This window comes from Passer montanus, unplaced genomic scaffold, assembly GCF_014805655.1.
Source record: "Passer montanus isolate IOZ18808 unplaced genomic scaffold, ASM1480565v1 scaffold77, whole genome shotgun sequence".
In the NCBI taxonomy this organism is placed as follows: Eukaryota; Metazoa; Chordata; class Aves; order Passeriformes; family Passeridae; genus Passer; species Passer montanus.
This window is the reverse complement of record NW_024372923.1, coordinates 3,353,814-3,370,778: the sequence shown is the minus strand read 5'-3', so window position 1 is coordinate 3,370,778 and position 16,965 is coordinate 3,353,814. Positions and strand designations below refer to the sequence as shown.

Sequence of the window (16,965 nt, the reverse complement as noted above, 5' to 3'; positions counted from 1 at the left end):
ACAACAGTTTTCTGCAAAGTAATTTGCTGTCTGATTTTCACTGTAGTGTTTCACTTCATAAAGCTTACAAAAAAGAATTTTTAGAAAATATTCAAAATCCAGAAAAAAAAGCCACTTCTGGTAACTATGATAATACATTTCGAAAATATGACAATAGATGCTAAAACACTAACTTAGGAAAAAAAAAATGTTACTGAGTTAAGGTTTCTCCCACCTGCAGACTCAAATGTCTTCTACCTGCAAAAGGAAAGTTTTACTTTGCATATCTTCGGGTTTTTAACAGACTGTTTAGGACTTTGGTAGTAGGAAGGAGACAAAATTTAGACTATGCTGGGAATTTGTGATAAAACGAAATCCTTGTTGATTATGAACAGCATGTGTATTCCAAAGAAGTCATCCTCTTGAAACAGTATGCAAGTGATGTGGGTCATATAGCACATCTCACCAGGTGAAATTTCTTCTACACATTGAAACTTCCATGCACATTTACAACTTTTTACTTCAAAACTCCATGGAGCTTATCCATTTCTCTTTCTAGTTTTGATTTGCATGTCAATGGAGCTGCTGTGAATTTTTCTATACATTTCCATGGGCACAATTGTTGATGACTTTTGCATCCAAGCTTAGTGGTGCAAATATGGGTGCATCTCAGATCATCAAATGAGATAATACAAGAGTAGAAACCTTTATTTTCATTTCTCATCAAGCCATGTATAAATCACAAATAATCAGTGATGGTGACTAGCCTGCTTATTCTGGGTGTGTAGGAATTGATGGGTACAATGTGTACTTGGAAGCACAGTGATAATTGTGAGTTAATGGAACTTTGACAGTGTATAGATACATAACACTAATTGCCCATAGACACAGTCCTAAAGTTTGTTATTTACGGAGATACATTTAAAACTAGTGAAAAGGAATACTTCATTATGTGTATATAGTTAACTCTCCACCACAGCATAATTTCAGAGTGAATCCTTAATAAGTAGTATTAAAAAGTAATACTTTAATTTTCTTTACTCTACTTTTTGTAGATAATGAAAATTTACAGTTATGGGTAGCATAGGTATTTTTATGTCTGCAAATGTTAGTAATTATTATGAGTTAGAAGTGAGTAACTTATGATAGCAGTTAGGGGAAAAAACTCCTTTAACAGAGTGCTTTCTATTTGATTATTTCTGGAGTTACTGAATTTATGAAATACATATACACTGTAGTAACCATTGTGAGAGGCAGGAACTGATTTCCAGTGATCCTTGACCAGGATAACTAGTCAATTTTTAAATGCAGTCACATCTGGAGAAGGATCTACCAGCAGATGTCCAGATTTTCATCTACCAGTACTCTTAAACCCTTCACCACAGGACTGCTCTTGTTTCATCCCCCGGGCTGCATTGATACTGGGGTTTGCTCTGACTCAGGCGGAGGACCTTGCACTTGATCTTGTTGAACTTCTAAAGGTTGCTTTGGGCCCACTTATTGAGCCTGCCAATCCCTCTAGGTGACATCGCTTCCCTCTCATCAACCGACCACACCACTCACCTCGGTGTCATCAGCAGATTTGCTGGGGGTGCACTCAATCCCCTTGACTATGTTGGCAATAAAGATTTGAACAATATCGGTTGCAGTATCCCTGATATTTGTATCCCTTGAGGTATACCACTTGTAACTGGTTTCCTCTGGACACTGAGCCATTTGGACATTGAGCCAGTGACTGTAATTCTTATCCATCAAACAGTTCATCCATCAAACTTTTATCTGTCCAACTCAGTAGCAGCAAGGTTACAGACCACCATATCAAAGGCCTTACAGAAATCCAAGTGGATAACATCTGTACTTCGTGTCCATTGGTGCAGCCAACCCATTGCAGAAGGCCAGTGAATTAGAAAAACTTTGTGCCTTCATGGAAGTAAATGCTGATTAGACCAAATCTGATAAATCTTTGAAGTTGCTGTTGTAATACTTACCCAAATGTTGTGGCTACAACTTAGTTAACTTCTTAACATCATCCTACATGTATTTGATGGTTAGTGTGTCATATATGAATCTATTTGAGAAACAAGACAGTGAATTTCTCTTTGAAGAGGAAGAACTGTGCTGTAGAGGAGAGGGAAACAGCAAGTCTTTGACCTTTGGGTTAGATTTGTGATAGTCAAATTTTCACAGGTGAAGAGTGGAGCCTGCTTTAGGCAGGCATGTAAGCAGACAGCTCTGTAGGATCTCTGCCAACCTCAGCTACTCTGTGACTCTCTTGAGAGTACTTCAGGATTTAATGTTATTTAATGAGTGTAAGCAATTTAATATTACTAAGTCTGGTTATTTTTGTATTGGGTTTGTAGTATAGGATTCACTCTGGACTAATGCTTGTGGCTTTCATCTGGTCAAGAAACTATTTAAATTACAGGTTACTATTCCTATCAATTGTATGGACTGGTTCACAGACAAAACAAAAGATCAATAATACTTAGAGATATATATTAACTGAAAGATAAAGGGTTTTTTGTGTCTTGTTTTGTTGTTTTGTTTCTTTTAAGGAAAAGAAAGATACATGTCCTTTGCATCAGTGGATTACAAAGGATTTTCAAAATATTGGGGTATCAGTCGGATGCTTCCCCCCAGGCATGTTCTTCCTTCTGTTGATCTGGTAATAAAAGAAAACCCGTATTTTGTAATCATTGTTCTGATTCTGCAGTATATTAATAAATAATTTGAATATACTTCAAAGGTTCTGAGGAAGATCTGACATTAAGAACCTCCTTATATGGTCTATTATTCCACATCTATGCTGATAAAGCTGACTGGGAGACAGCATTAAAACTCCTGGATGAAGCTATTCAAGTTTTGCCTCAGACAAGACACAAACTGTAAGCTGGTTGGCTTATTTTTTTAAAATAAGTATTTTAAGAAGTATAAAACTTTTGAGTATTTCTTATTTTATACGCATTGGGAAAGTATTATGATTACTTTTAAGCAGCCTGTCCTTACAACACAAAATATTATTGTGTCTTTTCCATGAAAAAGACACACATAGGCAGTGCTTCCTATCCTTAATCTGCTAATAATATTAGTAAATTTAATTTTTTAAAAATTTATATAAAGGTAGTATCTTGCTTCCCAAGCAAATAGATGCATGAATTGTGGCTATATAGCAGAGGCTTTAGTTTTCCTAACTGCAAACCCATCTTCATTAAATGGAAACAAAATTATCTAGGGTACTGTTTATATAATCTTGTCTGAGTTGGTTTCATGCCCTTGTATGCCAGTTTATAAGCTTTGCATTCTTTGTACTATATAGATATGAACTAGTCTTACTCACAAAGTTACTGTACAGGTACAGATGCAAGTAATTTGTAGTTTGTTTTATCTTTTTTCTAGCCTGATTTTCAAACTTATGGCTACAGTGAGGGCAGGATCAGAATGCAAGTTTATGATGGCCATTCAGAAAATCAGTCATGAAAGGGAAGATTACTTGTCACATACGTGGCGACACTTGGTAACAGTCTCCAGAAGTATTGTTGGGCAGTTAAGCTGTTTTCAAAATGCGATCGTTGCTTTGAAGGTTTGTCAATTCTTACTGTTTGTTCCCATGGTGATACCATGATGTTTCTCAAGTGATTCATAAGACTGCAAGTTCCTGGATGGGTAGGGAGGTTATATAGTTGACCATTGCTTTTTATAATTTTGAGATTACTCTTCAGTAGGAAAACTCTCTGTGATTGAATCTTTATACCCAGTAAAATTTTAGTTGAGTTCTGCCAAAGAAAAATGTTTAAGAGTAGCAAGTGGTTTTAATAAAACAAAGATTTAACCAGTGGTGGAGTTTCATGTTACATTCTGTTTATCATAATTCTGATTATGTGATACCAATAAAACTGCTTGATGTCAAATTATTATTTTTTGCTTCTGTTAAGACTACATGAAGCTTCAGAATATAATTTGGATGGTTTACAGAAACAAATACAAATTAACTCCTCCTTTATTACTTTTATAGAAACAAGAAGATGAATGGCAGAGAGTTGATTACCTGATGGAATTTGCTGAATGCTTATATTATAATCAGTTTCCCCTTAATGATGCTATTAAACCTCTGGAGTGGGCAGTAGATCTCCTGCTTGGTATGAAATTCCCTATGCAATCCTCTCAAGAGGAAGGTATGTAATGGGTATTTCTCCTTCAGAGCAATTTCTCAACAGGAAACACAAGTGAGATTTTAAATTTGCAGCTTAGTTATCAAAAGGAATGGCACAAACTTGCTTGTATTTTCTTGTGCACTTACTGTCATTTATTCAATGTAAGTTCAGTTTATCTGTGAATTCTGTATTATGCTATGGAGAATTACCCTCAGTCCTTTGATATAGTAAGATACTGCTCCCTCTGGCATAGGGATTCCTGAGATGTGAGATGCTACCAGAAAGCAGTGCTGGACAGTTTGTTTCAAGTGAGTTCTCATGGAGGAACAGAAGGAAACTGAAGGAAATAGTTTCTATGCAAAGATTTGGGCACCTAAGTCCATTACCCTTTCCTTGGCTTTATCTTAGCATTAATTTTTCAAAAATGACTTTCAAAGGATATATGGCTTCAACTACTTTGGAACTGTAAAAATTCTTTGCTCCTTTCAAACAAATTTCCACTTGTACTGGTATGATCTTAGTGACCTATTCTGTTAAGATACTTTTTTTTCCCAAATGAATATTGGGGTATCTGTTTTCTAGAACCCATACTGTCCTGTGTGGCATTAATGAACATCTGCTCTGCTGGGTTTTTCTGTGTGCATAGATGACATGGATCAGACAAGTACTTCTTGTGTTTTCATTGAGAAAGATAAATATGCAGTGTCTCTATCACACAGTTGATTAGTAACAGTAACAACCTTCTGTTCATACTTTTCTGTTAGTGGTTTTGTTGGGGTTTTTTTACAGTCCTATAGTGATTTAAGTTTTCATAGAATTCACAGAAGTCACAGAATAAGCAGGTTGGAAGAGACCTTCAAGATCATTGAGTCCAACCCAGCTCCAACCCCTCAGCTAAACCCTGGCACCCAGTGCCACATCCAGGCTGTGTTAAACACACCCAGGGATGGTGACTGCACCACCTGCCCAGGCAGCCATTCCAGAACTTTATCACCCTTTGTGTAAAACACTTTTTCCTAATATCTAACCTATATTTCCCTTGGCACAGCTTGAGACTCTGTGCTCTGGCTGTGTCAGTGCTGCTGCAGACAGAGCCCAGCCCCAGCTGAGCACAGGCACCTTTCAGGAGCTGTGCAGCGTGAGGAGGGCACCCCTGAGTCTCCTTTTCTCCAGGCTGAGCCCCAGCTCCCTCAGTGGCTCCTCTCAGGGTTTGTGTTCCCAGCCCCCCTCCAGCCTCGTTGCCTCCTCTGGATGGGCTCAAGGGTCTCAACGTCCTTCCCAACCTGAGGGGCCAGAACTGGGCACAGCACTGGAGGTGTGCCCTCACCAGTGCCAGGTACAGGGGCAGAATGACATCCCTGCTCCTGCTGGCCTCACTATTCCTGATACTGGCCAGGAGCCCTTGGCCTTCTTGGCCACCAGGGCACACTGCTGGCTCATGTTCAGCCTGCTGTCAGCACCCCCAGTCCCTTTGTGCCTGGGCACTGTCCAACCACACCATCCCCAGTCTGTAGCATTGCAGGGGGTTATTGTGGCCAAAATTCAGGACTCAGCACCTGGATTTATTAAACTTCATTCTGTTGGACTTGACCCATCCATCCAACCATTCCAGGTCCCTCCGCAGAGCCCTCCTACCTTCCAACAGATCAACACACGATCCCAGCTTAGTGTCACCCACCAACTTACTGATGAAAGACTCAATCTCCTCGTCCTTTTCATCAATGAAACTATTGAACAGAGCTGGCCCCAGCACATAGCTCTGAGGGGCACCACTAGTGACTGGCTGCCAGTTGGATGCACCACCATTCACCACCACACTCTGGACCCAGCCATCCAGCCAGTTCTGAACCCAGCACAGAGAATTATTAGTTCTGTAATCCACTCAGATTCACTAGTTTGCTTTTGATTACTATCCTTACACCACTTAAGTTTCAAGAAAATCTTTGCAAAGCCCTTAATGGAAACTCAAGTAATATAATAAGTGAAATTAGATTAAAATATAAAACAGCCCAGATTTTTTGCAGATTTAATTTGTCTATCAGGCTTACATAATTTATTATACAGGACTGTTACATTGTTGATTACAAACATGGTACAAGTAGCATTCCATCACTTTAACAAGAACATCTTTAGCAGAGAGATTTCCATTTTTGTTTTTTTCCCCTAAATATTTTCCTTTTCAATTCAGAAATTTTAACTTTTAAACACATTTTTACAATGCTGTCACTGTGAGCACGTGTTTGCTGTTTTTTGGTTTGTTTGTTTGTTTGTTTTTTATAGAAAGCAATGCTATACCAAAATTGTTGCCTACAGAAAATGCTAAGATGGACAATGGAGCAAATGGTACCATGCCCGAAATGAATTTGGAAGATTTGAGTAATATTAAACAACTGGAAGCTTTGTTTAGAGCCCAGACATTAATGGCTTTATTTTCTGGTCATGGTTCTTCTTTTCATCAGCAGCACTGTTTGATGGCATATGCCTGTATCATCCGTATCTGGCAGGTGAGATCGTATGAGATTGTGTTGTGTTGTGTTATAATAATGTGGCCAGTATATTTCACATTTCCTTGTGTGATTATGGTAGCAGCTACTCATTTGGTGTTTCACTTTGCCCTTAGAGTTTTCTGGGTTTTTTTTCTGGTGCAGTTAGTGTATTTTTTCAGGTTTAAGGATTAAAGAAGAAAATTGTTTCTCTCAGGAAAATGGAGAGGAGACACTAAGGATAAAAGCAGTAGGCCATTTTTTCTCATGAGTCCATTCATAGTTATGTGCAATAGGTTCTCAAATTTTGTATTTTTAGCTTGTTAAGGAATCTCAGTAGTGGCAGAATACATACTGAAGCTATTTCTAGCAGTTCTGAAGGTGGACCTTCATGAAATTGAATCAAAAGGACTGTCATTTGACTGAAAGGGATGGCAATGGCTGTAGAGGCTGGCAGTGTTCACTGATTTCTCTGATTACTTTTACATAGTTAGAGCATTTCAAATCAATCAAATTACTTCTCACAGACATGCCCAATTGAAATGGCTTCTCAGAATCACAGCAAGGACCACAGGAAAACAGTTATATTTTAAGTAATGTAAATATTTGAAGGGACTAAATATGTACTTGATAAAAGTACTGCAACAAATCCTTTTAGGAGCTGTCTCATATGGGACCTACCAAGTAGATTGGTAAGCTATGGCTTGTGTATAATTTATTCCAATTAGAAGAGAAAGCCTGCAATTTGTTACCACTTACTTGTGATAATTATGAGCAAGAATTTAAAATATAATAAAAATCAGTTTAACATGTGATGTGAGACAGGAATTTGCAAAATAAAAATGGAATATTGATGTTTTCTGATTTACACAAGCATAACTTTTAATATCCAGCACTTGACTGTGCACCTTACTAGGGAAAACTACCTGAAGAGAGCACTACTGTTTGAATAAGCTATTAAAAGTAAAACTTAGAGCTGATGCTGCCATCAGTGCTGGTTGTAAGATAATGATAGTAATTCTAAGAATCATATTTGTAGCTGAACAGTATTGTGAGAAAAGAAATAACCATGTGGTATTAAAGGAATTAAAGTACTACAGGATGCCTTATTTTGGCTTTACAAAGTAAAGCAGACCTGACTGCAGGCATCCACTTGAAGACAGATTCTTTAGTGTTAGGACTCCATAAATAACCCAGAAGATCTTAAAATATTCTCTGAAAAAATCAGCTGCCTCTGACTTTTTAAAGATGTGTTACCTTTAATTTGAAATTTAATTTGAGTATCCAGCATTATTTTTTGATTCATATTTTGTATTCTACTCTTGATTCCTCCAGCAAAACATATTAGTCTTCTCAAATTCATGTGTATTTTGGGGGTTTTTTTGTTGTTGTTTGGTTGGTTTTTTGTTTGTTTGTTTTTGGTTTTGTTTGTTGTTGGGGGTTTTTTTTGTTTCTTTTTAATTTTAGGCAAGATTAGAATCTGTGCTCTTGCTTGTACAGAGAAAGTTTTGATTAATTCTTTTGTATGCTTAAATATTTAGAAATTCCTTTTATATAATATTCAGTAGCAGCATTGTAAAAGACTGACCCAGAAAGAGTACAGAGTGACTCTGCTGTCTTGCAGATTACTTCCTTATAAAATTCATCCCTTGTAGAAAATTAAGCCAGTTAGACTAATGGTTTGGAAAATAAAAAAATAATTGCATTTGCAACCATACAGGTTAAAGAAAGGTAGCAGTAGTATTTATCCCAGGGATGATACTGTCTTTTGACAGTTCTGCTGCTTAATTGCATTGCCATGATCGTCCTAAATGCTTGCACAAAAAATTCAAACATCTGGGAGTCTTTAAAATTGTTATTTTACTGAAGAAAACTATTATGCAGGCAGACTATGATAAGTGACAATTGTTAATAGCTGTAGACAGTGACTTGCACTGGATAATAACTATTACTGGAAACTGAGATTATTATTGTTATTAATATTGCAAATTGAAGTTAAATAACTGTAATTATTTGATAATCTAGGTGTCATTGTCAGCATTCTCAAAGACTTCACAACCTACAAGTACTCAGAAAGTGCAGTCAAAAACTCCTAAAAAAGACAAGGACAAAAAGAAAGATAAACAAGTAAGACCCACTTTTCTGTGGAATTAAAACAAGCCTCTCTTTCTTAGAGATGTTTCCCTGGGCTCATTTGGTGAATAGTTCAGATGCTTTACTGTACTGACTCTCATAACCTGGGAAGAATTTCTCTGTGAATCTGTGGATCATTCCTTCACTCTTGATCACAGTCTCGACAGATCATGAATTTACAAATACTTTTGTTTGTTGCCTTGGTTAAGATGCTGCTGTTTTGTAAAACCCACAGTCTAGAGATCCAAAAAACATCCCAAATCTGAGAAAACATCAAAGGACATTAAGCAAATGTGTTCAGTTTTTTAGCTGAATATTTAATACCAATAGGATTGTTAATTTGATCTCATAAGTGTTCTTGTTTTTATTATAGGTTGAAGTTTCTGTTTCAAAGGAGAAGCCTAAAGAGGAAGAATCAGTTGATACCTTACCAGCAAATGTGGAAGAATGGGCCCAGTATGACTGTCCAAATGAAATCAGAGATACCTTTAAACAGAAAACAAATAGTTATGGTATTCACTGGGATAATTTCCCAAAACCTGTAAGTATACTCCTCAAAAATCTAGAGCATTTACTATTTAGGAGAAATAAGTATTGGAAAATCAGTATCAGAAAATGGTTGTATTTTAGTTTTCCTGTCTGTGTATTTTCAGACAGCTGTCCCAAATACTTTTGTATTGTAATATTCATTAATACTTTGAGGTGTTAGCCTGTCCTCTGCATGCTGAGATGAAGCTAATGTAGAGAAGACATCTACTAATTTTCTGTGTACCTTGCTGTTCTTTCAGCTAGAAACTTTGTGTCTTTTTTCAGGTTTATTTTGGAACTGAAGATGTAATCATTAATTTAAAATTTATTTTCTACAAAATTATGTTTATACTGAATGAATTTTAAAAAATTTCTTTTCAGACTTGCACTTTGTATTTTATGGACCTTTTATCAAAAGAACTACAAAAAATTTTTTGCCCCCACTTGATTCTTCCAGTCTTTCAGCTAGCCGAAGTTATTGCTAATGAAGTTCTGGAATGTAGAAGTCTGTCTGATCTCTATCACCTTCGGTTTGTACCCTTTATTTATTTTAAATAAAAGAGAAACTGAATGGAGTGGACATTCCATTAATATTTCACCAAATAGTGACAAGAATTTTTTGTGACTTACTGTTTTATATTTGTAATGGATTTTTATTTATTTTCCTTTCTTTTTTTTATGCATTTTAATAGATTTTTGGTGAATAGGTTTGTGAAATTAAAGCCACTAAATTTATTTGTTACAAAAAATTATCTCCCATACGGAAAACATATGAAATTATGAAGCCACGCCACTTTCATGTGAAAAATTGTTGAAATGCCTTATTGTCATCTAAGTGCAAAGAGCAAAGTCAAAAAAGGTTTCTATGAAACTCTTATCTATTATGTATTCAAAAGGCAAATTCCCTATCTGCATCAAAAATAAATTCTCCACCATAAGGGCACAAAGAAGTTGCCCTGGTAAGTGCATTTTAGGAGAGATTTGTCTTTGTGACCAAAATTATGTTATTTTTTATGGATGATAACGCCTAAAAGTTGTGATTTAAAAGTATTTAATATGCATGCAATTGAAAATTATTGCTGTTTTAGTTAAAGCATTTTATCATACTTTTTTGGTAGGTATTAAATAATGTTTGCTTAATAAATAACAGTCATAAGCAATAATTGTTTGCTTATTTTCTGATGGTTTGTGAAATACCACATAACAAAACTTTAAAATGCCTGATACTGATCCCACTGAGCAGATTAGATATTCATTTATACAAATATATGTGTTTCTCTGCCAATTGATTACTGAGTTCCTTTCTTACAAGACTAAAAGGGACTTTCTGGTAGGAAATTATTTTCAGGCAAGATTTGTCAGACACATTTTTTTTGTTGATTCCTCAAGACTTGTGTTTATTCCATGGTATTTTATATGTATGTATGACCTGATGTCTCTATATGATTAGACAGATGTGTAGGAATATGTTACTCTTTTATCAGGACCAAAAAGTAGGTTAGCACATATACATCAAGGGGCAGAGTGGAGGTGGTTGCATGCTATTGTGAGACCATAAAAATATTTTCATACTTTTAGTACATAATTTTTGCCATTAAGCTGGAGTGATACAGGTTTGATAGACTAGACTGGGGCTACTGGTGGATGTCCCATCCCTGGAAGTGTTCAAGGTCAGATTGGATGCAAGGGCATCTTTCACAAAGACCATCTGAAGATATCTTTAGAAGTTCCTTCCAGCCCAAACCATTCTTTGATTCTGTGACCTCTGTCCATGGGTAATTTCCCATGCTTTTATTTATAATCTTTGTTATTGCCAGCATTAACCAAGATACAAGAAAGTAGGATTGACAAATGGGGAATATGTGCTATGTATATATAAAGTGCTTATATGAAGTAACATATGAAGGATTCAGATTGTTTCTTAAACATTTCTTCTTTTTATTTGTAGAATTGCCCTGATATGCTCAGATTTAAAACTGAGTCAGGCATCTGTGTATCATGAGAAAGCTGCTGGAGAAGTATACATCAGTGAATTAGAACAAGCAATGTATGTATTTTCACTGTCGAGGCAGTATTTATTTGGGACTATTTTCCCTACAGTTGATAAGTATTGTTGGGGAAAAATAGTAAAAAAAAATATCTCAGAACACACCTTTGGTATATTAGCTATGCCCTCAAATTTTGTGCATGTTTGGTTTGTGTTTATCTACAGAGTAGTATATGGTAAAGATTCCTAACACACTAATAGTTTGTTATGAAATTATTTTCAAATATAATTGAGTTCACTTCTTTGTTCTTGTGATTTAGGTGTAGGCAAGAAATTGCACTGAAAAAAGAAAAAAATGTATGCATGAAGACAGAAGAAAGAAAAGTACTGTTTGAAAATGCTCAGCTTAATGGTAGTAGGAATGAGAATATCCTTACTTCAAGTGAAAAGGTTTTTATTTCTACTTCGGTTTCTATACTAAGCTCCTCTTTCCCTTTTTTAAATGCACTTGTAGTTTATTTTTAGATAATACTTGAGAAATACATGAACACAAAAAATAATTAAAAATGCATGCTGCCTAAATTCTGCTAGCAATCATCTGAAGCTGAGGTTTGCCTGGCATATTATTTATATCAAGGAGAAACAAGATCGGAATCTTTATTCATGCAAAGTAAAGCCTCTTTCCTACAAATGGGTCTGGGGACTAATGCAAATGGGTTAAAAAGACTGAGAAGGAAAAAAGATACTGTATTCACTCTTGGTCTTGTTTTTTCTCTTCTTTCTCCAGTACATCAGCATGTACTGTTTTCCTTCTGCTTACATATTGTTTTAAGTATTTCAGCTCTGTCTTTCCTGTCTCTTTTTTAGGAAGATAATTGCCTTACTGATTTCCTTAACACTTACCTCCACTTTGCTCTTTATTATGGCAATGCTGTCTGGATTGTCATCACAGCGTTTTGTTTTCTTTGTGTATTTTTTCCATACTTGTGCATTGTTTTTCTAACTACTAATCCCTCTCAAGTCACCTCTTTTAGCTCTTATAAATAGTATTCCTCTTTTGGTTTTAGTTATTACCAAAAATCAACTTTATGACAGCAGCATATCTGAAGTAGTTAATCTGTCATACAGTTAGTTTAAATCGTGTCTACTTACTAGTTCAATACCTTTTGAGGATTGTAAAATCCAAATCTCCTAAACTACCTGTTGTTCTTGTAATATAATGTTAAATTTTGAAGTTAGAAAATACAAATACAGCTGAGGTGTGGGATATCATAGTTAACAACTTGTATTCTGTCTAGGTTTTTCGACATTTATGAAGATGTAATACTTCTTTAATTTTTTCAGGGTTTTGAGGTAAATGCAGTAACAGGAAAAGGACTGAGTGCACTTTCTTTCCCTCACTTGTGGGTTGAAAAAGCTGAAGTACTAATTCAGCTAGGCTTGTATCAACCAGCAAGGCTTCTGCTTTCAGAGGCCCATGCTGCAACTCAGGTACAGTACAAATTAAATAGAAAAAGAAACACTAATAACATGTGTAGGGAAAATGCAGTTATTCGTCAGAATAATAATAATCAAACTGCAAAGCCAAACCTTCTCCCACCACTCGAAACCAAATTCTTACTATATTTCAATATATATAATATGTACATTTAAATATATGCCATTTCAGTCCAACCTTATGGGAGTTGTCTGAAGGTGATATAAATTTCTGAAGTAGTGTCAGCATCTCTGTCTGCTTTGCAGTGGCCTTGGAAGATATAGGTATATTTCAACCTTGTTTGTTTAAATAGGTGAGAAAAGTTCAAGGTTGTTCGGAAGAGAGAGAGAGCGTTTGGCCCCATCCCCTCAATATTTTGATCATTTGAAATTCTGATTATTTAATTTTGAGCTTCATTATGGATTTACTACAATGTTTTGATAAAACTGAAATTATTTCCTAGAGTTCTGGCAGGTCTGAAATAAGTGTCCATATGTTCCACCTAACAGATCTGCATCATCTCATTATTATGAAAGATTATACCTTACAGATATTTTCCCTGTATCTAATATTTTCGACTTTAACCCTATGCTTCATTATAAAAGTTTTTGAAATATAGTTATGGTAATAAAACCTTTACTTTAAAAAATGTAATTATCTCATTATTTTGTGTAATATTTTTTGTCCTGTAAGAAAACATGGCCTATGTAAATTTAGTATAATCATGAATACTTTGAATAATAATATATGAATGGTATTCATGAATAATACATGCCCCTTTATAAGGCATTAATTAAGCACTGTATATTGAGGAAAGTTCAAAATACATTAGGGAGGACAGTAATTTTAATTATGTAATTCATCAATAGTATTCCGTATGCCTGTGGACTAGTATACAAATATTATGCAATATTTGTTCCTTTTACAGTACTATTTATATAGCTTATAACTAGTGTAAAGCAACATTGTGAGTTCACTGGAAGTCTAGTGTATCTGTACAGTTGACAAAAAAGTCTTTCATCATCACATTTCCTCATCAGACGCTGACAAACATACTAAATATATACATACTAAATAATAGCAGAAAAATAGTTTATTTGACTGGTGAAATAGAAGGTACAGGAACAGAAAGAAATATGAAGTAGACGTAGCATAAGGAATAACTAAGAAATACAGCGGATACTTGGGGAATAGCATTCGCTTTTTATTTCTTTAAGGTTAATATAAAATATGGACAGACAAAACTACAAATAGCTGTAGTGGATTTTAGTATATAGATCAAATCTCTCTCTTTCTAGGAATTGAGGGCCCTATCTGATATGTCAAGGTGCTTGTACTTACTTGCTGTGTTGGCTAACCTGGAAAAAAACCACAGACAAGCTAAAGCACTCCTTGAGAAAGCACAGCTTCTGGGAGGAGATGAACAATTTTGGTATGACAGTACTCTTAGTCTAACGGAAGCAATTCTAGAGGAAGAGGGGGAAGGAAAACAGAGCACGGTAAAGAAATTTTTTGGCTTTGGAGATTATTGTTTGGGGGTTTTTTCAGCAGTGGTCTTTCTCAGTGAAATATTACTGCCTTTACATTTTAATAAAAGCAAAATTAGGTGTTAAATGTAGTTAATGTTTTTCTATCTGAGCATTTAACAGACATTAATTATAGATTTCAAACAGATGCAGGCCACTCAGAATGAGATTCTACCCACAGAAGTTTAGGATGTTTTTATGATAACTGTATGTTCTCCTATTGGAATAAAAGCAGTTATAATCTAGTATGTATGACTAAACTCCCAGAGATCTGAGTATCTTAATTAGAATTCTTTTGTATTCAGACAATTCTGTTAACACTGTTGTATTTATTTTTCATATTAAATAAAATCAAACCTTTCAGTATGATTTTCTAGTATGCTTTTCCTTCCCAAGTATTTCAAACAGTTTAAAAAATATTATTTCTAGATTCTGGAAGATACTTCTGTAACACTTTTTTTTTTTTTTTTTACTAAAACCCTATAACATCAAAATATACATTTACTGTTAAACCCTTAACTTTCATGAGTTTCAGCATAAATAAAGTCATATGTCTGTGATGATCTAACCTGTTTTGATAAACTGTTCAATGCTGAGTCATGTAGAGGGATTATTTTGATTTTGACTAAACTCCTATTTACTGTCTTTTGCTATGTACCTCCAAGATGAATCTGCTCCATCTTCTCTCCTTGTATGCATGTAATCATCAAAGTATGATCGTAACACAGAGAGGAGGACACAGTCTTAAGCTGTGCCAAGAGAAATGTGGGCTGGATATTAGGAAAAAGTTTTTTATTGAAAAAGTGATCAAGTATTGGAATGGCTGCCCAGGGAGGTGGTGCAGTCACCATCCCTGGATGTGTTTAAAACAGACTGGACGTGGCACTCACTGTCAGAGTTAGTTGAGGTGTTAAGGCGTGGGTTGGACTCGATGACCTTGAAGGTGTCTTCCAACCTGGCCACTCTGTTATTCTGTGACTCAAACTTTCTAGACCTATTTACAGTTATCAAGAGCCAGACATCTTGGGGATAATTAACATGTTCTGTACAAAATTTAAGCTTTCTAAATGAATGTTTATTATTATCTGTAGACATATAAAATAGAATTATGAAAATTCTGCTGTTACCTGCAGGCGTGTGAGATACTGGAACATACTGTAAGTGTCCTTCGATCTACTTTATTGAAGAGACCTGGCAGGCAATCAGAATTGGGTTTTATGATTGCATCCCTTGAAGCCAGGTAAGCTGTCTTTTCTCTAAAATATGCCTGGCTTCTAAAATGCAGCTACATATATGCAAATATATGTACTTATTACAATGCTGTCTTATTTTAGTATGGCAAATTCTGTCAATTCTCAAATATTTTTGTTTCAAGTAATTTATGTGGTTGTTTGGTTTTTTAAAGTTTAACCTTCTTTTCAAATTTTTGAATTTCCTTCTCAAATGCTTGCATGTAGCCCTATGACCTGTTATGTTGGTAAACTAGACACCACAACCTATTGTACATATATATAGCTTGTATATATACATATGTGTATAGCTTGCAGTACAGGTTACCTAAAGGTGCAATGTGTATTTGCCTGTGCAGAGGTATCTGTTTGAGCACTTCCACAACACCACTGGAGTCTACAGTATTGACTTCTGTTCTCACCATGATCCAAGAAGCTTGTTTAAGGTGAAACTAAACAATTATTTCAGTTCCACTGAAATCCAAGCACAGAGACCTTAAAATGTGTTGGTGACGGGAGAGAAGTGCACAACACTTACACTCCTGTCTTCCCATAAATCGGGAGTTTTTCTACTAGAAAAGGAAGACTGTTATCAGTCTTCTCAGTTCATCTGTACTTAGAAGACTGATTAGGAGTAAAATGGAATAATTAGATACATGGAACATGTGATACCTCTTCTCAATCTCAAAATACAATAGTTGGATTTTTTCAGAATTCCTACAATTTGTAAAACACACAATTGTGGTGCTTTTTGTAGACTTAGAATTTAAAGGAAGGAAGAGAGAAATGTGTCTGTTCCCAAAAATGGCCTGTGCTTTCTGATTGCTATCTTGTATTTCGTTTTTATTTCTAGAAAAACACTTATTCAGATACATTTTGCCCAGGATCATATGACAATTGATGCAAATTCTGCTCAGTTGCCACACATTCTACAGGAATCCTACAATAAATTAGTTCAAATTGAGAAGGACTTTCTTCATCAAGGGCATAAAAACTACAGCGCTGAAATACTGCTGCAATGTGCAAATATTTGTAGGTAAGACTATACCTCTACTGAAAAATTTTATTCAGGTTAAACTAGTCCGTGAAGTTTCTTGTTTACTTTTTATAGTCTAAGATGGAAAAGAGCAGATAACATAGTTAGGTTTTATATATTGGTGCTAGATGTCCGTTTGCATTCCTCATGTGTTCTGTATTCAGAAACGTACTGTAGAATCAAAAATTGTTTTCACTGAAGGCAGAGTTCTCTTTTGTTCTTTTTTGAGGTCAAAACAAAGTGTTAGGGTCTCTTAAGTCAGATTTTTGACTTCCCATTTGTAGACATATTTTAGCAGCCACACCAATAATTCTCTAGTATTTACAGGGCTTTTACAATTCTTACTGTTTTTCTAGAAACTGCTGCAATAGTAAAAGTGCAAAACATGGTATGCTTGGAATCCCAGCTGTTTGCAAGGCACCCCTTAAAACAACTG

General features: G+C 35.4%; 1 protein-coding gene across 4 annotated transcripts in view; it reads left to right on the top strand.

Moving 5' to 3' along the window:
* The window catches only part of CFAP46 (cilia and flagella associated protein 46), a 70,787-nt gene that overhangs the window by 31,813 nt on the left and 22,009 nt on the right, over positions 1-16,965 (top strand). For all 4 annotated transcript variants that reach the window (XM_039731446.1, XM_039731447.1, XM_039731445.1 and 1 more), the window contains 14 exons: positions 2,535-2,619; positions 2,726-2,864; positions 3,376-3,559; positions 3,992-4,151; positions 6,411-6,634; positions 8,639-8,740; positions 9,120-9,287; positions 9,656-9,804; positions 11,223-11,321; positions 11,582-11,711; positions 12,606-12,752; positions 14,037-14,237; positions 15,398-15,504; positions 16,347-16,529. In XM_039731446.1, coding sequence (XP_039587380.1) covers positions 2,535-2,619; positions 2,726-2,864; positions 3,376-3,559; positions 3,992-4,151; positions 6,411-6,634; positions 8,639-8,740; positions 9,120-9,287; positions 9,656-9,804; positions 11,223-11,321; positions 11,582-11,711; positions 12,606-12,752; positions 14,037-14,237; positions 15,398-15,504; positions 16,347-16,529 — 2,078 coding nt within the window. The remainder of the gene's footprint in view (positions 1-2,534; positions 2,620-2,725; positions 2,865-3,375; positions 3,560-3,991; positions 4,152-6,410; positions 6,635-8,638; positions 8,741-9,119; positions 9,288-9,655; positions 9,805-11,222; positions 11,322-11,581; positions 11,712-12,605; positions 12,753-14,036; positions 14,238-15,397; positions 15,505-16,346; positions 16,530-16,965) is intronic.